Source organism: Squalius cephalus (genome assembly GCF_949319135.1).
Source record: "Squalius cephalus genome assembly, chromosome: 11".
Lineage (NCBI taxonomy): Eukaryota > Metazoa > Chordata > Actinopteri > Cypriniformes > Leuciscidae > Squalius > Squalius cephalus.
In genome coordinates, this window is record NC_137132.1 from 12783255 (window position 1) to 12806017 (window position 22763).

General features: G+C 37.3%; 1 protein-coding gene across 1 annotated transcript in view; it reads right to left on the minus strand.

Moving 5' to 3' along the window:
- tyw1 (tRNA-yW synthesizing protein 1 homolog) overlaps positions 1–22763 on the minus strand; it is a 59367-nt gene that overhangs the window by 25155 nt on the left and 11449 nt on the right. The window contains exons 10-14 of the mRNA XM_079886270.1: positions 12715–12767; positions 12463–12581; positions 9318–9427; positions 5885–6062; positions 3024–3159 (exon numbers count right to left, since the gene is read on the minus strand). Of these exons, the coding sequence (XP_079742396.1) occupies positions 3024–3159; positions 5885–6062; positions 9318–9427; positions 12463–12581; positions 12715–12767 (596 nt within the window). The remainder of the gene's footprint in view (positions 1–3023; positions 3160–5884; positions 6063–9317; positions 9428–12462; positions 12582–12714; positions 12768–22763) is intronic.

Consider the following 22763-nt stretch of genomic DNA (forward strand, 5'->3'; position numbering starts at 1 on the left):
GAATCCTATCAACACCAAACAATATGGGGGCGTTAGTAGTTTCTATGTTGAACTATGTTCTATTGTTGTTCTATTGCATCTACAAATTCCTTTTCAAGGTCATTAAGTCACACAGGAGAACATGTATCTCTGACAGTGCACTTTAAAGAAAGATTGAGTTCTTCATGCATGTTTATCACAAACGGGTTTGAGTTTTGCATAGTGTACCGAAAACATGAAAAAAAAGACAATTAATGTAAACAAGATTATAATATATACAGACTGTTGGCCAATATCTGAGAACCAATTAAGCAGAATGCAAACTAACAACAAAATTAATGAGGATGTAATGTTGTAGTTACAGGGAGAAAGGAAAAAAATGGAATATAACTTATGGTGATGAATGTTGAGAATAAAACAGCCATTAATGATTTTGTTTTTATACTTGCGTCCTATTTGTCTCTGACAAATAGAAGCCAGAAACAAATGCATTGTAATTAAATCTTGTAGATGTGAGAGTGATGAATAAGCCATAGAAAAAGGGGTCTGCATAATGGTAGACAAACTGCCTAAGGAAACGGTGTCAGTCTAGACAGGTGAAGCTCAAGTGACAGAGGCAAAGCAGGCGTCAGCCACATGAAATTCTCTCTCGTCTCACAAATCCAGAGTTTCACCATCAACAAAGTCTGGTGAAACTGCAACTTATTCTGGTCACAAATCGCCCACTGAAACAGGAATGGCCAGTTTGAATGACATGAGACATGTTCATCTTTAAAAAAAAAAAAAATTCTTACTTTTTGGTTTGCTGCTTTTATTTGGAAGTCGATTTGGATAAAAGCACAATCCTGAATGCCTCACAATCCTGCTGTCTACACAGTGCCATCAGTGTCGACTCAGAAAGTCAGAAAGAGACACTGCAGGTGATCTCAACTCATTAGAAAACAGAAGAGCACTTTCAGTTTTTGTGTCTTCCTTTTTATGACTCACATATGCACATATGTACAGACACACACACATAGACAGAGCGGTATGTTCAATGGCAAATGCAGAGAAGTCATTACAGAAGTTTAGCACACTGGCGCAGTGAATCATCTCTGAATGATGGCACTTAAAAATCATTACGCAGTAATGCCAAGGCCTCTGTGTTACAAACTGCTTTTGTCATGACAGCTTGCTGAACCCCTAATAAGAGCCATTGACGGACGGCACCTACGCATCCACTCCATCAGACTAGCATTTTTAACAGAACTTCACCTTAATATCGCAGTTAAAGCATTTAAAGGCATCTGGCGACTTTTATTCAAAATCTATTTCTGACGCAAAAAAAAAAGACATTGTTAGAGACGAAGCAGGTTTTGCTCTCATTACTCCGATAAATCAGAGGATTTGGGTTAAGATGAAATCAATCCTGGAGCTTTGTGGTCATTATGTTTGGAATTAACATAATCGATAGCAGGGATTTCCAGAGTGTTTTGTTGAGGCCTGATTTGAATTATAGAAAAAATAATGAATGAAGAGAAGTGAGAGCAAAACAGCTTTTGGCAATTAAACAATCCTTTTTAGGGCCAGCGACAACTGAGTTTTACACGCAGTAATGCACAACAGAACTATTAATCTTGTAAAACATTTAATACATGTTGACTTAAGTGATTGAACGATTCTGAATAAATAACAGACAGAGTCTCTTTCTGTCTTCATTACATGGCCTTTGCAAAGACACAATGATTATTAGTGTCAATACAAGTCATTAAAGAGCAATGGTGCTGATGTGCTGATTCATTAAGATCTGTACACTATATAAAAATCACAAGAAACACAAAATGTTACCCTGGGTCTTGGACTCCTGATAATTGCAGTTCTATTTGGGTTTCTTGCTAAGCAAGGGTCAAAATGGGTGATTGTTAGGGCTGGGTATCAATCAAAAATTTTCATGAACCAATTTCATGAAATCTGTTTTAACAAGATTACATAACACATTACCTTAAAAAAAAAACTTTGAGTCTTTAAAAAAGTCAAACTGAAAAAATAAAACCACGGACTTGGCAACACTGCATGTGAGCCCCATCTCTGGGCGTAACTGGTGTAAACTAAGCCCCTTTCACACAGAGATTCCTGAAAATACACGGATAAAGTGACCCGGGATTTGACCCATGTTTGTTTGATTTTGGTTCATTCACACTGCCAGTGATTTTCCGGAATCAGTGAGTGCGTTCACACACAACCCGTAAAAATCCCGTAAAGACACGTGACATCGATGTGACTTATGTCTCAGCAGTGTCTTAAGTTTGCTTATGAGCTGTGATTTCTCTCTCGAGAAACCACGCTTGTGCATTTTTTTTCTCTGATTCGATCATAAATTTGCGCATTACGTACCGTTTCACAGCTGGCGAACGATCCCGGCTTCAGCGCCATCACTACGATACGGCATTATTACGGCTTTTGTTCACACAGCGCGCATTCCGGGACTGAACACAGCAATGTTACTAGGTCCCCAACCCGGCATCGATGCCGGCATCAATCCCGGGTCGTGTTTGCGTTCACACAGAAGGCATTCTGGCAATTTCCCACCAATTTGCCGGGATCATCGTGCTGTGTGAAAGGGGCTCTAGTGTTTTTCCTTGATGCCTCCCCACAGCCAATCATGCTGCATGCTCATTGGCTCACTGACGTTTACGAGATAAACCTCTTAAGTATCAAAATTTGGTAACGAACTACAAGAAATTTTTTGATACTCTATGGTATCAAGGCAATTCGGTCGGTGCCTAAAAAGTACCCAGCCCTAGTGATTGTTGACAACAGTTGGTCCTAAAAAAAAAGGACTTCTTTCAGACTAAGAATGCAAGAAATGCCTTATTTATCAGTCTAGAACAATAGTCTCACCACTAAAACCGGAATTTAAGACATTCCTCCATCTGGGTGTGTTTTTCAGGTTGTAGGATTATGAAGTAAGTGAGATTGCAATATTACAAGCTTAAAACAAATAAACAGTTCGAACACATTCAAAACTCTTTTGTTTTATCTGGACTACCGCACAGTGGACCTACCTTTTCACCAAGCGCTCGGAGACTGTCCAAAAAGCGCTGCCAGAAGTCTTTGAAGAGGGGACGGTCAATTTTCTTCAGACTGTCCTTGGTGCTGGCATCAACGCTGACATAAAGTTGTGTAACAGGCACAAGATTCCTATAAATAGAGAGAGTTGGAGGGAGAATAAAATTAACACTGAGCACAGAAAGTCTGGCTTTTTAACATATTAACAAGACTGAAGAAAATTGGAGTGCATAAGCATCAGGATCTAAACCGATTCTGGCCAGCCAGTGCAAGTGACTCTATTGTATTGTTTTCTTTTCACTGTGCATGTGTACAACACAATAAAGCAATACGCAACTGAGTGATGTGATATGAAACCTGGAGTTAAGCCAGGACTAGGTAATGTGTACGTTCAGACAGTGTACCATAACAACAACTGCCAGAGCTGCATTTGCCAAATAAAAAACTCAATCACTCAGTTCAGCTCTGGACTGTCCAACTAGATCACCCTAGCATCATTTTAGAGAAGACATGGTATTTTTTAATGAGGGGCTGTCAGTGTCCACAGTGTAAATGCCGCCCACTATGCATACGAAGGGAAGGTATCTGAGTGGTAACTTTTGTGGTTTCCCTATGGGCAAGGAGAACGAGTCAATACGCCTACCGGTTTTCAGAATGGAAAAGCTGACCTTGTATCTCCTTCAAACATGGGAGTCATCTTACAAAACAACTTGAAAAGAGTGGACTCACACATATTCTGAAAAATCTCAATAGATGGACAATCTTAGTTATTTTTGTCTTCTTAGCAAGGCTTTTGACATTGTCCACCACAATATTTTCCACATAATAGCATTTGGCATCACTGACACTGTTCTTCACTGGTTATTATCATTCATTAAAGGCATCAATTTCTACTGATAAAGAAATCAAATCCAGCTACCATTGCTCACGGTGTTCCCCAGGGCTCAGTTCTAGGCCCTTTCCTTTTTTTAGTTTATATGCTTCCCCTTGGACAAATAATTTGGTGGCATGCACTAAGATTTCATTGCCATTTTCTCTCCCTATACCCTTGCATCCATGATGTCAAAGTGTGCATGGCAGCTAAAACAACCCTGACAAAACTAATCTATGATCACTGTGATTAGAAGTTTTATTAAAGACCGATTGTACCATTATAGGTGTGATTTCCAACTGTGTCCTCAATTCACATATTGAACATCTCATTAAACTCCTTTCCTCCACTTTCGTAAAAGTGGTCTAGCACCACAATATTAAGATTCCGATTCAGCTTCTCTCCTGCTCTGCCGATTTATTAATAGTTCCCAAATTCAGACTGCCCTTCATCTTCAAAACCTAATTAAAACTCTAAAGTTTACTCAGGATTATTGAAATGTTTATGCATTCTGCTGACTCTCTAGTAACTGCAATCAATTTATCTTGTTTGGGCCTGTACTTGTTTCTCCAGCCTTTTTACTTTTGTCTATTGCATCTTTTTTTGGTGACACTTTACAATAAGGTTCCATTGTTACCATTAATTACAGTTGTCAAGATGAACTAACAATGAAAAATACTTCTAAACCATTTATTAATTTTTGTAATTAATTTCAACATTAACTAACATTATTAAAATCAAAAGATGTCTGTTCATATCATTTAATGGACGTGAGCTAAAATGAACTAACAAAGAACCGTTGTATTTTTATTAACTAACATTAACAAATGTTAATAAATACTGTAACAAGTGTATTGTTCATTGTTCGGTAATGTTAGTTAATGCATTAACTGATGTTAACTAATAAGATCTTATAGTGTTATCTTTTTGTCACATGGTTTATCCCTTTTTTGGTATTTTTACTTTCATTTATTCAGTGTCATCCATTGTGATACTAACTATTTAAAGTCAAATACAAACTCTTTAAATATATAAATCAACCAAGATGATAAGAAAAAGCTTTAAAATAAGTATCAGTATAATTGGCTATTTTGAGTTGTTAGAGGCTTGTGCCGGTGTACAATTTCATCCTTTCCTCCAGAAACGAACACAACAAAAAATAATAATATGAGTAAAGCAGCAGGTCTAGGATCTCATTATAATGCCATTTGAGAAATACTTTTTGAGAGGGAAGGCTCGATGCTGAGACCCTCAGTGAATATCATTTTTTTCTTCTGCTGGTTTGTTTATCACTCAAAAAAGGCCTGCCTCAGCAGTGCAGCGTGGCAAAGCTTGCAGCTACGAGATAAACAACAACGATTGACAAGTGTTCCTCACTTCCTCAGCACACTGTCAACATGATATTCCAGCAGCTGAGGTGACGTCCCCCTCACCCTCAGATAACCTGCCTGATCTGTGAGAGGATTCAGCGCGCAGCGTGCAGCAGTCAGAAGAATGAGGCGAGGATGTATTTTGCATTAAGCTGGGGAGCAGAGAGAGAGATAGCTAATAGCTTTTTGGCTGCTCCTGAAAACTCACAATCTAGTGGAATTGGAAGAGCTGGAAGTCAAAGAAACTGTGATTTGCAATTCAGGGCCTGATTATGGCTTATCAGTCCTGTTACAGCCCGAGTGGGACTTCAAAGACTGAGGGAAAAACTTCAAGCTGGAGGATGTTCAGTAGTTACAACTACTGCAGATATACAGAGAACAAACGCATTCAAAAACAGGTTTTGTCTGTGTAGTCACCAGATCAGAATCACTGAATGATATATGACAAGATTTATAACAAAAGTTTGCAACCACAATCAGGGTCATAACCATCATAGACATTAAGGGGAATGTGTCCCCACAATATTAGGATTAGTGGTTGATCGAAATGGGTTTTTCAGTAGCCGATTCTTCATTTAATCTCCAAAATCCTGAACATATGGTTATTAAATCCTACCTGATCTCCTCAGGGAACTGGGCATTGGTGACCAAGAAGCTGGATATGTTCTGTTGGTGAAGCAGTCGAAGAAAGGTGTTGATCTCAGGATACATGATGGGTTCGCCCACCAGAGACAGAGCACAGTGCTTGACTGTGAGGCCCTCTTCAAAACGCTCGGGACGCACACCTGGAACTCCTGTCAAGTGATAAAACACCACAAAAGTTACAATTTTAAGTGGTCAGATCATTTATTAAAGCTAAAGTGTTTAATTACTTTGCAACTAGAGCCACAAACAGTATTACAAAGATAGGTTTTCCAAAAACTCCTCAAATATGCCATTGTCGAATCAAGCAGATAACCCCACCCCTAACTCAGCCGATGTCAGGCTGAGGTGCGTTTCCCATACTGCTTAACTATCATAAGTATGATGCATCATGGGAGAAATGATCTTGTTAGACAACTTGATTGCACTATTGAGGCTCCAGTGGGCATGACATTTCTCACAAAATATATTATAAAGCACTGATGACTCTATGGTGACTTTTGGATTAGGTGCTCTTTTGAGAATGTCTTTGGGTATACTGGTTCCAAAAACCAGTGAAAACACAGAGTAACCAAGGTTTGGGTAAATCAACAGTTTTTCACATAGGACTTTTCAGGGTATGTGTGATGTTAAATTAACATTGCTTTCTAGAATACATCCCTAGTCATACTATGAATATGCTTCTATGCACAGGCTGAGAGACAACAAAAAAATGGACAAAGAAAATGGAAATTAGTAATCTTCCCAAGAAAACACTATATTAACTTATTGTATTCTAATAAGACTAGCAATAAGTTCTAGTAGCCAAACACTTTCTTCTCTTTCTTGATTACTGAAGATTCTGGCTCCATTTTTTGTGCTCTGTACCCTTGGCACAGCGTGCTTCCTTGCCTTTCATCCACTCTCTCTGTTCACTTGTTAGTGCATTTGTTTACTCAGCCCTGGGTAACCATGGCTTACTTCTGCTACACGGAGCAGTGATGTCACTGCTAAATATCAACTGTGGCACCAAGCCAGAGTGGACGCTGAGACCAAGATGGCGATGTGGAGGCTGGACCAACTCAGACACTGGAACAAAACCTACAGTAGTCTCCATAAGGAACCTTGATTTATCTGGCTTAGATGCATCAAAAGTGCTAATCTTTAAACAAAAAAAATGATGTACTACCTTTATCAAAACATTCCCTGTCCATTTCTCGAAACTCGAAGGAAAAAAAGTTGCTCGACGGGAACATTATTAGATTTCTGAAAAATAATTCAACCAGAACAGTAGGCCATGGGCAATGTTCATTTCAGAAAAATACAAAAGTTTGACATCTGTGCTCAAAGCAGATGATCAAAGACAGATGTCTTGAGTTTCAAAAAGCAGAAACCTTGATTTACGAATGATAAAATCAAATCAAACTGACTTTGGGACCGTGCCACTCCACCTAATAACATTCCCAGCAGATATCATCAAAAAACTCCCTCTCTTAGTCGCAGATCTGTTTGTAGCCATCTACGCTAGACATCTCTGATTAATTTTTCAGACTACTGCAGATGAAGGTGGGGGGACACACATCAAACAGTCTCCAAATCACCCCATATTCTGGAGTATGAAGGCAGTGAGGTAAAACAAAACCAGTGGTGTTAAGGGAGTCCCTTCAAACGCTAAGAAAGGTTCTTGAAAACCCATCTGGTGTGCCCCCTCAAACCAAAAAAAAAAAAAAAAAAAAAAAAAAAAAAGTCTAATCCAGATGTCCACCAAAGTACTGAGATGGAAGTTGAACTCTGGATCTGGCAGTGAAATCACAACTCATTACGAGTTGACGTCACCTGATTGTGGAGATGAGGAATGAGAGACAGGAATGTGTTACGTCCCAACGGGCACATTTTGGAGGGAAGAGGAAATATGCTGGCATTAGAGAGTTTTATGACACAGTATTGGTATGCCATTGCAAAAATAGTCCTAAGAATGGAGGACATCATTTTCTGCCATGACTGACCTAAATTACAAAGAATTTGCCATCAAAACAGAGATGATTTGCATTAGCGGTAACATTTGAAAAGCAGCATGATTCATTCCACTATTTAATTTACTAATTTGTCATTTAGCTGATGCTTTTATCAGTCAGGGTTTGGGAATTTGCTCACTTTCAGTTAATGAGCTGTTTTATTGCAATTAAAAACTACACTTGCAGCAGTTACATGAATTTCTTACTATTTAAATTCTAATTCCTTGAACTCAAATGCCATTTCTGAATCCTGTTTGCGACCTCAACTGAAGTTCAAGAAGTTCAAGTTATGGAAGGTCTTATGATCTGGATGTGTGAATCACAAAACCCACTGAAACAAAAAGTATGCATATATGCGATTATATTCTAAAACTAGGTATTTAATTAAGGGACGGATTTGCAAAAATGTTCTAAACTCATAATGAAGATGCATATTCTGGCATATGAAGGAAATTCAATGATAGCAAATGCAAATTCAGCTTCAGCTATGGTATTCGATCAAGGTCGAAATAAAATAAGTTTTGTACCAACATGAAATGCCACAAATAGCTTCATTGTTTTATCAAGGTTGTTTGATTTAGACATTACCAAAATAATTTTCCTTAGAGAAAAATAATTCCATCCAGGCACTATCAAAACAAAACAAAACTGAATCCAAGTCCCCTAATTACTTCTGTACGCTGCTGTATTGGGAATTATCTGCAACATGAACAAATAAAAACTCTCAACTGTTGCTTTACAAATTAAGTCTATAACGCCCTTACAAATCTGATCTCAGCCTGTCAAACTAATCCAGCCACAAACAGAGTCTCCTTAATGCTGCTGAAAGCTGATGGATCCAGTACTGATCTGATGCAGCATATGGTGAAGAAAGTGACAGGGTGCAAATGAATAAATTAGACCCAGTCGAACTGCACTTAGAGCCTGTCCTGTTACAGCCTTCTGCAAACCGTAGTGACAGCTAAATATACCCCAGTGTCTGTTGGACAATCTCTGAAACCGGGAGGGTTTTCAAAGACGTCAATATAGTGTTATGTCACACAATGTTTGAATAGCTTCCAAATGGATTTGTGCCTCTGAGGAAAAGGATTTAAATAAAACAAAAGTTATTTCTGTACAATTACAGTGTAAAGGGCTATTAACAGCAGGTGTGAATTTTCTGCTCAGGTTTTTTGGCACAACAAGATTTCTGGAGAATACATTCACCTGTACACCAAAAACTAAAACAGACCAGAAAATTCACAGACAACTTTTGTCATTTATTCACATCAAACTAGGTGTGAGATAAAAATACACCGTGGCCAATTAGTGTTTTTACTAATGCAGTGGCCTTTTAATCCTCCGTTGTTTGTTTAAAGGCAGCAGGAGAGGTTAGCTGAAGGTAACGGACAGTGGAGCTCCGGGAGCCATTACCTCTGAATTGCCGAATCATGTTCCTGTGGTTCTCCATGGCCTCCTGAATGATCTTCTCGGCCGGGTCCATTTTCCAGCGCCACTCTGTTCCCACTGGGTTGGTGTGGTGTCTGTTCAGAGAGAATGAAAGAGGACAGCTCCTGTCAGCACGGCACCGTCACAGCATTACACGCCCTGGACCGCAGTCTCATTCCCCTGAGAACAACACCTGCACCCCCCCACTGCCTGCAAATTAGCATCCTGTGACCCTTTCAACAACTCTCACATCACATAAAAGGGCATAAATGCCAGGCAGTGTGGCTTTACTTCCTTCCCCTGCCATAAATAGCAACAGGAGATGTGAAAATGCTGGATGTGACACCATATTCCTCACTTCACCAGGGGAAGAGCCAAATCCTATTATGAGGATGTGCAAAACTAAATTTTTAAAATGGACAAGTCAGTGGGTTGTCTGAACAACTAGCCCACAAGCAGATAGTTTTTTCCAGTATGTTTTTAGTTGCAAGCTTATAGAGTTGAGAATCAGAAAGTACAGCTAAATAAATAAATGCTATCATTTAAATACATACATATACATATACATATACGTAAGGGATAATGTAGAGCGAGGCGGTTGTTATAGCGAATACAACCCCGACAGGCTGATCGGGACCCCGACGCGAAGCGGAAAAATAAATAATTTGAAACAAAATATTGATTTAAAAAGGAGTTTATTGATTTAAAAACGATTGTATTGCTTCCGCTAAAGAAAATAGTCCGTTCCGTCTCTACGGTTAGAATCCTGTGTCCATAGCAACGCTCTGTTTTTCATGGCAACGGTGTGTTATACTTCGCAGCGGTCTGTTATCAAGAAATAACAGACCGCATTCTACATTGGAATTCAACCAAGCCATGTAATAAATATATATATATAGCGGTTTTAAATTGTAATAATATTTAACAATATGACTGTTTTTATTTGTATTTTTAATCAAATAAATGCAGCCTTGGTGAGCAGAAGAGACTTCTTTTAAAAACGGTAGATAGAGAGTGAGTGAGTGAGTGAGTGAGTGTGTGTACATGTACATATATATATATATATATATATATATATATATATATATATATATATATATATATATATATATATATATATATATATATATATATATATATATATATATATATATATATATATATATATTGTATATATATGTGTGTGTATGCATGTATGCATGTATGTATGTATGCATATATATATATATATATATATATATATATATATATGTGTGTATGCATGCATGCATGTATGTATATATATATATATATATATATATATATATATATATATATATATATATATATTATATATATATATATATATATATATATATATATATATATATAATGTATATATATATATGTGTGTATGCATATATGTGTGTATGCATGTATGCATGCATGTATGTATGCATATATATATATATATATATACACATATATATATACACACACATATACACCTTTTGGCCTCTTGCCTTTATCAAGATGGACTTCTGGGCTGAAGAGCCAATGTTTGAGATGGGTTCAAGAGCTTTTACTCTAATGCCTTTGCTCAGTTTCAGGCGATGCCACCTAAATTATCCAGCCCATCCACATGAAGAGGCCTCTTCAGACTCATAATTTCGAGTGCCACTTTTAACCAAATTACTCGCCTAACGTGAAGTTCAATATTTCCATCACATTCCATGAAAGCGGAGGACTGAACAACTTTTGCATTTTGAAACTTCTTCAGCACATTTATTTGCATTATGTCATTAACTGTGTGGCATTTGAGGATTGGCACAGCATGTGGCAACGAAACGGATGGAAAATTTGATTAACGCAACGCTCTGAGTCACAGCGGCACAACAAAACAACCCACAATGCCAAAAACTAGATCCGATTCACTGCTCATACACAAGGGCATAAAAATAGAGTTCACTAACAATCTCAAGACGATGATTTTTCTTCATAATGCCCCATAATGCCTTTAAAATCAGCTGATTCAATGAAAAAAATAGGATGGGAAAAATGATTTACTCAACAGCAGGATCAAAGTCTCTCTGAGATGCCCTCAATCTGCTGTGTTAATCTGACAGCACAACTCAAACTACAGACACAGAAGTTGTTTTTTGTGCATTGGAGGCTGTCCCAGTATGTCCTAACCCAGAGCTGTAGGACATGACACAGTGTCCTGTTAGTTTATGGGTGGATGTTTGTGTCAGGCTGACAGGCTCACAGTGACGACTTTAAATCAAGTCCATCTCTGTCAGCAAGCAGCTTTAAGCTGGGCTGTACCTTAAGGCAACTAAGGGTCACACACAGTGGAAATCATCCCAAATACAATCTTTAGAGGGGGAGCGCTGATGCTCTTTGACAGCTCTTCCCCCCACCCCACCACATAAAACCTCACAGCCAATGACAGGAATATTGAATACTACCTTCGTACCACAAGTGTCACTATGAATCAGCAGTGCTGCATCTACTGTTGCACTTACATTTTATTCAGATGGACATCACAGCTGTTTGCTCAGGCATCTCTCACATAATACAGGCTGATATTTTGAATGACACCTGACAAAAGTATGACTTTTTAACCTTTAACCCATTTTTATTTTTCCCCCACTTTATAATATGTTTCCTTAAGTACTTAAAAAGTAGTCAAAAAAAGTACTTGTTAGGTACAATGTACTTGTGTTCATGTTGTATAAAAAACGTTTTTGCTGCTATTGAGGTGGTATACGGAAAATGTTAGGGACAGGTTTGGTGGTATGGGTAGGTTTAAGGATGAGTTAAGGTGTAAAGGAAGGGTCAACAGTGTAGCTATAGATGCAATTACAAAAGTTAATTACAACTGTAATTACATGCAGGTGCAATGTGAAAACATGCATTTACACAATAAGTGCATTGTATCAAATGATTAATTTAAATGTTATTACACAGTAGTGTATTTTTTTAATATAAAAATAGACGAGTTATGCACCCAATATTAAATACTTGGTTATGGGATTGTTGAAACCCCAAATATGAGCAATAATAGATTGTTTTGGGTCATTTATTTCAGTATTAATTTATTAGATGCATATCATGGAATAAATATAATTTTTTCTTTTTCTTCTCCTACCTCCAGCAGAAAACACATTTGTTGGCACAGGCCAGGCTCGGCGTGGTCTCCATACATCGATGCGATTCAATCCCGTAGAAGGTGTGTTTATAGCAGCCTCCTCTCCCTCTCAGCATTGACTAACAAAAAAGGGGCAACATTGGTTTCATTTATAAAAAGAAAAACTGTTCCTGCCTGGAAAGATTGTGCTGCTTTAAAAAGGAAACTTGCTAAAGAGCCTTGACAACAAATCAATAGAAGGAAACAACCTACCTTAGTCCAACGACACAGTTTCACCCCGGAGTGACTTCCTATTAGTTTATACCCTACAGACCACAAAAAATAAAGAACAGATGGAATCAAGGCAAGCAGAGATTAGCAAGAGTACTGATTGAGCTACATATCCTCAAAAGACAAAAAGAATCTTACACTGCCTTTAAGCACAGAAATCAAATCCAAAACACTTAGTATTTTAAAAGCCAGCAGCTACTGGTTTAGTCACCAACATGTTTGAGTTTAGAGGTAAGAAATTTCACTAATATGGTTGGCCTATTGTCAGGAAAAATTAATTATTGCTATCAATAATTGATCATTATACCATTTTAAAATGTTTTTTTATTATTATTTTCATGTCATGGTCAAAAACAGATAAATTACCAATTTTATAAATCTATACTACTATAAAGGTTTATACAAATTAATTTAGGCATCACATTGTTATAATGCAGAGTATGAAAACAAAAGTGCTCCTACTGTTCTTTTGAACTTTCTATTCATCAAATCTTAAGCAGCACAACTGTTTTCAACACTGATAATGATAGGAAATGTTTCTTGAGCAGCAAATCAGCATAGTTTGAAAATGTATGTTAAAACATCAACAGTATTTTCAAACACAAATGCACATTAAAGTGGAAATACAATGGAATGAAGGATTTTTTTTGCTTTTTTCGTGTATAATTTGTACTATGTGAATATTGGAGCAATTTCTAGTCATTTTTAAAACCTAATCTGCAACCTTCAAAAATCATTGTATTGACCTCACAACCACATTAAGCACATTTTTATGACAAATCATCATAACACAGCAATATTTAACACGTTGTGTGAGAGATGGTATAGAAGGCAATGTAATAGGGAGCCTAAAAGAAAAAGAAAAAAAAAATGGTGCATTTATAAATGTAAACCCTGTACTAGCACAAGGATTTTTCCATTTTACAGTTTGCACAGGATCTTAAACATCTAGCAGGAGAAATGCCACAAATTTTCCAACAAAGCTCCTCAATACATCTCAGCAGGCTGAAAGGCCAAATGTGCTTAAGTCTGCCCATTTCTAAAGTCCATAGCCTCATTCTCCCACAACTGTGCTGCGTCCCCTTGGGGAATCCGACTCAATTTAGACTTTAATCCACATGTAAGGGCCATCACTGGGGCAACCATCACTCCATATAGCAGTCTTAAAGTTCCCCTGTGGTGAAAATTAAGTTTTTAATGTTGTTTATATGTCTATGTGGTGTTTTTAATGTGCTTTAAAACAAACCAAGTGCAAACTCATAAGTACACACCATTGCTGAGAATTTTCTCCTTAAAGCTACAGTGAACAAAAGACAGTCTTAAAAACACGTTTTACGAATCACGTCAATGTGTGGGAGGGCTTCAGCATATCAACTATGCCATGAAGAAAGGGAGTCTTCAAGAGAAGCCAGGTTACCCTGGTATTTTTTCCGCTGATGTGGAAAATCTGGTAAATTTAGCAATATAGACGGTGTATGATGAACTATATGCCTTTCTCCACTGACGTTTTAAGTTTTTCAAAGCGTTTCTAATGATGCTGATTGTTAGAAGCTAGCGGTTTGACTTTGAGATGGCGAATGAGAACATGGTTTGTGTAACATTAGCAACACATTATTAGCTGTTTGATAGTCAAGCAAAAGGCTAATCATATTAATTACAGTTATGTGTCCGACTTTGTAAAGAGTGATACCATTGTGCAGAGTTTACCTTCGTAAATTGGCCGAGCGAATCTCTGAGCTGATGCAGGGCTAATTAGCATATTCATGGATACACGTATACTAAATGAAGCAAGGGTGTAGAGTTACATTCAAGCTATTTTAAGGCATGGAGGCTTTTTTACACAGGCAAAACCTTTAAATATGTATTAGTATATGTATTTTGGTGATCAATGATGAGTTTTACGGGATAAAATTATTGACTACAGGGGGACTTTAATAAAACCATAGAATATAAAGTCATCGCTCTGTGCTCAAAGGGATGTTAGAGTTCACATCACAGCTAAACGAGACTTCCTGTTGGAAGAGAACTAAACCGCTCTCAAAAACCACTTGGCACTGCATTGATAGTTCTACCAAAATGTTTAATTGTCATCATTTGTGATGCATACAGACCTAAATAAATCATTATTCATCAAACATTATATTTGTCTCAAGACCAACAAGGACTAATTTTTGTCCATTTTGGGATTAATAAATTACCATCCACTGTATACAGACAAAAAAAATTGTGTTTGATGAAAGAAAGAAGAAAATGTGGTTGGGGTGAGTAAACATTGTCAATTTTCATTTTTAGTGAGTTATTCCTCTCTTTTTCACAATTTCTCTCTACGTGCATACAGGAGTGTCAGTGGTAAGAAAAGCAGAAGGAAAGAAGCTCCATACTAATGATCTCAATCTCCCTCTCCCATGTTCATTAGCTAAACTCCACATCAAACACATGTTCTTGTCTTTTATGTCTGCAAATAGCTCACTGGGGCTGAGGATGTAAGGGAGGTGTTCGCTCGTCTAGAGCCGGGATCAGAGAGCAGGTTTGGTTTCAGCTGTGAAGTGCTCGGTATTTGGGTAGCTAGAAGCCAAGACATGCTGAATCTTCACATCATGAGTATTCATGTGTATAGAAACTGTGAAGCACTAACATCAGTGACACATCAGTGAGCCTTAAAAAAAAACTGAGTTTACAGCCAGGTGATATAGTTAAAATGAGTATACTTTGAGATTTCCAGCCTTTTGATCAGATCATCTTTTAAAAAACACAGTATTTATAATGAATTTGAAATGGTTCTTCATTTATTCTATTATTTTGAGCAAACAGGCAATTATACGTAAAATGCTGAAAGAAAGTAAAAAATTTAAATTGTGTTTATCTAAATTAATACAAGGAAGAATTCATATATTTGATATATTTTGCTTAGATGCACCAATATGTGACTCACGAATAGTGATATTTAGTGACATATTTTTAACAAGAACGATAAATGTAAAATACCACAATAGATGTCTATAAACATTTCTGAATGACGCCATCAAGTCGAAGCAGAGTTATGAATCAAACTAGCAAAATTAACAGTTTAAAATGATTCATATAAATTTATTAAACATAGCAGTTGTATTTTCTTTTTTTTCTTTTTGTTTTGTCATTTAATTTTAACAGTAATTGTGATGCTAAATTGCAAGTCATGAAAATCAGCATGAAACGGTTCTAAGGTAAAGGATTTGTAATAAAGTAATACAATAAACCTAAATAAGAAGTTAAGAACTAACACAATTGTGGAGAAAATGAAACCTCTATTCCAGCAATACATGTTTGGAACAGAAGTGGGTGATGTTCATCATTAAGGGTATCTAGACTAACCACAATAATATTCCCCCAAATACATTGCCATAATCATTACAGAAATTTTAAACTTAATTTAATTACTAATTAAACTATTGGCAAGACCTTAAGGCCTCATTATTTACAACAACAGCCCAAAACAATGACTTAAATAACTTAATCCATTTAGCCTAGCCTAATAGCCAAAAGTTATTATCCCATTATATCAGCACAGGTGATTTAGAGGCAAATTACCTACATTTGATGAAGAAAAACATTTTATTTGGAGTAACATTCATAACATAGTAAATGGGGTTAATTTGGAGTTAAACCTTTAACAAGTCCTATTCAAATTTGAGGATAAATTAGTGACTACTTGTGACAGTATATCCATGAAGAGGAGTTCTGTCCATATTAAATAGGTTTCATCTATCAAGGTTAACCAGACGTAAACAAGGGCTCAGGTCATGCAGAGTCTGCCAGTCACTAGATATGCAGCATTTCTTCATAATTTAGTCCCTCACAGGACCATAGGAAGCTGACAGGAGCAAAAACGTCCATCACATTGATGACAAACAAGCACCAAAACAGAACTTCACAAGATCAATGACGCACTGCTATGGTATGATCTTAGTTTCATTACCTCAGGTTTTCATTTCAAGCTGCTATTTATGGCGTGAGGTGAATGAGGAGGAATTTCAAGGCTTTGACTTCCACCAGCCTCAATCACTCTGACCAAACACATTTGCCCTCTTTTTCTGCTCTGACTGCTGTATTTCTTCTGCTGTTAAAGGAAATGACTTTAAACAATCTTAGAGTTCTTTAGCTCTCTCCCTCATTCATCTTTAAATCATCGCTAATAATGCCGGGGGGAATCATTTCAGTTTATCATTAAAAGAGCAAAAATAACAGCGAGCGAGAGGAGGTTACCAGTCAGCCCCTCAGGAAATGAGTGTTATATAATCTCACATCAGAACCTTCTCTAGACTGCAGGCAAGATCTGCTAAATTACACACATTAGTTTGTGTGTTCACAGTTCCAAACTCAACTTGTGTTACACTCAACAAAAACAAACCACCATGAGGTCACTTCATTCAGGGTGACTCGCACAGGGTATCTGCACATTTTTGATCAACAAATTTAATGACTTTTAAGACCTTTTTAAGACCTTCAAGAATAAAAATTAAGACCATTACCATGGAAAATATATATATATAAAAATGACACTCTAGGGTGTTAAGGTTAACAAAGCACATTTGTATTTGAGCAACAGTGCAAATAGTCTTAATAGCCTTTGGTGGTCCAATTCATGCTTTCGTCAAACATGACAACGAAGCTGCCTTGATTCACACTTGACAGAAGTCCCCTTTTTATGTACTGAACAAGTCCAAATCGAGTAAGAGAAGAGGTTTTGTCCCTGCCACAACTAAATGTTTTTGCACATTCCTCAGGGAACATTGCCCTGAAGTGCTCATGTCTTCGTTGGATGTATAGGAGTGATGTCGGTTAACCGTGTGCAAAACCCACAGCATTTCAGCCTTCAGTGTATTAGTTGGGGAGAATGTAAAATGGTGCCCCAAAGACACCAACGCGGCTGTAATGTTAGCCTCAGGGCCGTAGCCTAGCCATCATTTCAAAAGTGAGGGGGACAGAATAACTACCAAATCTTTTTTCAGGCTTGTTGACAGGTTTTTCCTTAAAGGGGTGATGAACTGAGAAATCAAAGTTTCCTTGAGCTTTTGACATATAAGAGATCATCATACTATAATAATATCCTGTAAGTTTCAGAACTGAAAACTACCTTGTTAGTCCAATAAAAGCTTTTATAGACATCAGGCTCAGCAAACGACTAGTTTTTCAAAGTGGGGAACAATGACGTCAAAGAGGATAAAACACCGCCTCCACAAAAGAAGATCAACGCCTACTTCAACACGGCCTGTTTAGCCCCGCCCACCGATTCGCCCAAACATGCTAAATAACATAGGACGACATGATAATTGCTACCGGATCGAGCTACTTACAAGCAATAAACATGCTGTTGACTAAATATTGTGTAGCGCCTGTTTGTGGAAGAAGACAGTCATAAGCTTCCTTCGGATTCCAGCATGGTTAAACTTTATTAAATCAATCACAATTCCCCGACACGGATCTGCCAGCAACATGTAAGTAACCATGTGTATTCTAATGCCTGATCTGCGATCAGTGATTTCTGTGTAATTATTCAAGTTCAGATATTTCTCTTAAAATCGTTCAATACTGTTTATGCATCAGTGACTAAACGATCAACTTCACATAATTTCTCGTAGTATTATGAAAATAATCTTTTTTTAAACTGTTATTAAATTATATAGCCTACAGAAAGCGATCAAAGAACGATCCCTTTCGCCCAAGCTGTCAATCAAACAGCACAGCGGGAGCCGCGAGAGCTTATCTGGACACTCACCAAACTCGTGATGAAATAATGACACTGTTACACTACACAACGAAGCTCTTACTGTGTATTCACATCGTGTTTGCATTGTGATTTGGTGTAAGCATTTGTGAGAGTGCAAAAATTGCGTTGCAATGATAAGATCTTTATTCACGCGATCAACAGACTGTCTGTCATCTGCATCATGCTGCAACCTTTCATGTGATGGAATAGATTTAAATATAATGCTTTAAACGATACTTTTCACGATTTGTTAATCTCGATAGCTGTAATAGTAAAAACTTAGTAAAAGTTTTCGAGAGAGTTCCTGTAATACTAGCTATTTCATTGCAAGCATGTCAGCCAATCACAGCAGTGGGCGTTTGCACTGCAGTCTCACAGCAGACACGCCCCTTAAAACGGAGCGTTCAAATCTGAGGCAGAAATCAGGCTTGGAAAAATGGCTTTTATTTATAAATTATGACAATTTTTTATGTAAAAATCATACTAACATTATAAGGGCACCCCAGGCAACATTATAAAATAATAAAACAATCCAGTTCATGACCCCTTTAAAGGTGCTGTATGTAGTTTTTAGCGGCCTCTAGCGGTGATGTTTCAGATTGCAACCAATAAGTTTACAAGCGCGTGCTCGAATTTATGAGCGAGCACTGTGGGTACCGGCCAGACTGAGACGCAACCGGACGTAACACACAAAGCATCCCACAACATGCTGGAAACTCAGGTAAACTCCCACTGCAACGTTAAAATAATAGGCTACTTTTATCAGCTTGACGTTGAACTAATGCTCCATGCTCGTACCATGATAAGTATGGAACCCTATCAACCGTGCCGAATTTTGCCACTGCAAGCACCACTTCACATTTTCTTCAGGAAATGTACATTCTAGGTTTGTAGATAAGGTTTCTCCATTATTCAAATGCCCTGCCGATGTTGATCCGTGTTTTTTACCCGAAGTTCGTCCGATTCACGTCTGGCCTTACGAGCTTCAGCAGAAAAAACGTTTTTTGTTGTTTTTTATCAATATGTGGAGTTTGTGTTGGAGTCTGTGTTTTGCTGGGCGCAGGTCGTTTCTTAGTGTTATCAGACATGTCATAAGTTGCATAAGTCATAAGTCCATGTCATAAGTTGCAGTGTCGTCGCTGTTGAGTGCAAAGTCAGTAGGCTAGACGAGGCGAGAGGTTCTGGAGCGCGCATGCAGGTGACGTCACTGGCGGTAAATCCGACCCGGGACCTTCACATAAAAATAAGAATACTTGCTTTCAGAGGTAATAGCAAAACCCGCAAAGTGGATAATTTTAATGTGAGATTACAACCCCTTCACACACAGGCAATAAAAAAATTATTCGTTTTGGTTGAAAAGCTACATACAGCACCTTTAATTGGCTTAAAATGCTATTTATTTTTAAAGCAATACAACAGAAAGAAAGAAATGCAGATGTTCAGTATACCGTATACTTTATAGGCTATAAAAAAAGTATACTTATACTTTATATACTTATGGTAAAATCCTGATCATGTATTTTACTAGTTAATAAAGTAAGCTAATAAAAAGAAAATTTTGTACATTTTAAAGATAAATTCATTAATCTGGTGCACTTAGTCACTCGAATCCACTGTTAAAAATAAATAATCCACCGGCCAACCGCCCAAACCTAACGTTATATTCTCCGATTTAGATATCTGCATCTGATCATTGCATTACAATTATTCAAATGATCAGTGTTAAGCATGATAATATGGTAAAATCACACTGAATTAAGCTGATTTAAAAAATAACATTTACTTAAAATAAAAGTTGTTATTTTGGCAAAATTACATTTCCTTAATAGCCTAGCAGAGTCTTACTAAAACTTTCCAATTGCAAACCTTTTAAAACTACTTCAAACTTTCTAGTTAGGCTTTTTCAAGAGAACTTAGTTTGTAGACAACATTTAGACAAACGTAGACAAATTTTATCTAATTGTAAAGTGTGAACAAATTATGGTAAACATAATCTAACCTAACATTACTGCCTGATTCAAGCAGATAGAGGCTGTTAATGCATGAAAATACAAATTCAGCATTAACAATCACCATGTTTATTCTAATTTGAAGGGCTTCGATAATATATCTGTGAAACTAAAAGATATTACGAATAAAAACAGTTAGTGAATATTTTAAATTTACAACAAAACTTGTTAATTATTCAACAAGAGAAATAGGCTGAGTTATCCGCATTGTGCAACACAATTCGAATACCACATGAATTATAGATGACAACTTACTTGTAGTGCTTGACTTTTTCGTGAATAAGGAGTGAAGAGTTTTTTTGCCGTTTTGAACTCATTGCGACCTCTATGAAAATTATTCGGCGCGGCCGCGCAGTTGCGTGCATTTGGGCGTGATGCACGAGTGACTGATTACCATGGAAACGTGAAAGTCACGTATGTAGATAGACTATCCTTGACTTTTTGGATTAAAAATCTCGATGTAGGCAAACAGCTGAATGGGGACAGTTGTTGCCTGACTGTCGCGCTTGTGCTTCCCCCCTTTCATATGCGCGTCAAGGGCTTTGCAGCCCACCGCACTTCGTATACCGTCGTTTTTTTTGTAACCAGCCGCTATATTTCTCATCATCGAGCCAGTTATCATTAAATTTGCACTTCCCTATCTTAGCTCGCGTCTGCCACTACACTTCTTCGTCTGTTCGTCTGACAGGCCTACGGAAAACACGTACTGCCCCCTAAATGGTGTGAGATGCCTGTGCAAATAGGCACACGCTACTTTTTACTGTCTTTAGACAGGGACGTGCGCTGGTGAAATGGAAAATACCGGTAGTTTCTCCCGACAAAAGGAGAAACTCCGCCAGATGAAATTTAATGCCGCCCAGATGAAATTTAATGCCACTCTTCAAAAAATAGTGAAATTTAATACATTTTAAGACCTTAAAAAACGTATATTTTATTTAAGACGTTTTAAGACTTTTTAAGGACCCGCGGGGACCCTGCTCGCACAATGAAATGTCTAGGTTATATTTTCTTTCAAAATAAAATGAAAATTTTTTTACATAAATAGGCTTAGGCTGTAATACGTAAATAAACACCTACTATGTGATTTAGAAATATATGTAAATAAATAATATGATACAAAAACCCGTTCTCTCTTCATGTCTGTTTTAATCACTCTGTCAGAGTTTATTTTGTGTGAATAACAAACAGACTGTGCATTTATTTTCTTATATACGATACGATAAGCCATTAACAATTTTCATGTTATGGCAGACAACAGATAAATGGCTGATATTAAAATGACAATTTTTTCACTAAAAAATAAAATCAATCATTTTACTGTAAATGCTACAAGTGAATTTACACCTTTACAACATCAATGTGCAGTATGAAAGGTGGATATTCAGTTTGAGATTTCATAAAGATTATATTTAACATGCGTTATAAAATTAGCATTACATTTGCTGTCATTTAAATGTAAAAATAAGGGAAATGAGAATGCACAAATAACGATAAATAGATCGATAAATAAAATGTAAAAAAAAAAAAACGATATATATATCCAGTGTAATTGAAATGGTACCAACGGCATACCTAATTGAAATTATGTAGTTATGCGAGAGAAAATTTTGCAAAAATGTTACTGCAGAATGCTGAGATTTAACAATTAAAATGAAGTATTCCAGACAGCTGTGTACTAAAACAACTTATTTGTTCCTTATACATTTTGGGTAAGAAATAACCAGGACACATTCTTGACAGGTTGGTGGAAATTCCCCTTACAACAATACTGCATTACCAATGAAACAGGATAATATTAGCTCAATGCATGTCTTATACTGTGAAGATCTCTCGGTCTCGACTGAATGCGCGTTTGCAATATCAAGCATGTTAAACTAACAACATGCTCAGAAGTGTTGCACATTGCCACAAGCACAGTGGACACTGATTGGCAGTACACACAACCTTGGTGCAAATGCGAGTGCAGGCCAGCCTCTGGTGTGCAGTGTGTGTATGCGGCTGGAGGCAGTTTGGTCTAATGTAAGGTGTGGAGCTAAAAACTCAAGGGAACTCCAGCAGCAGGAGGGAGTTATTGGACTTTGCTGCATCATTAAGCTCTGTTAGGCACAGTCACACCATCAGAGGCTCCATCAGAAACCAGACGGCGGGGGTGAAATATGTAGTGCACAACAGGAAAAAACTTTTTAGCTCCACAGCCAGTTTATTAATAACAAACATGAGAGTGCTTACGGAAAGCAAAAACTGTCAAAAGTGTGAGAAACAATCATAAATTGAAC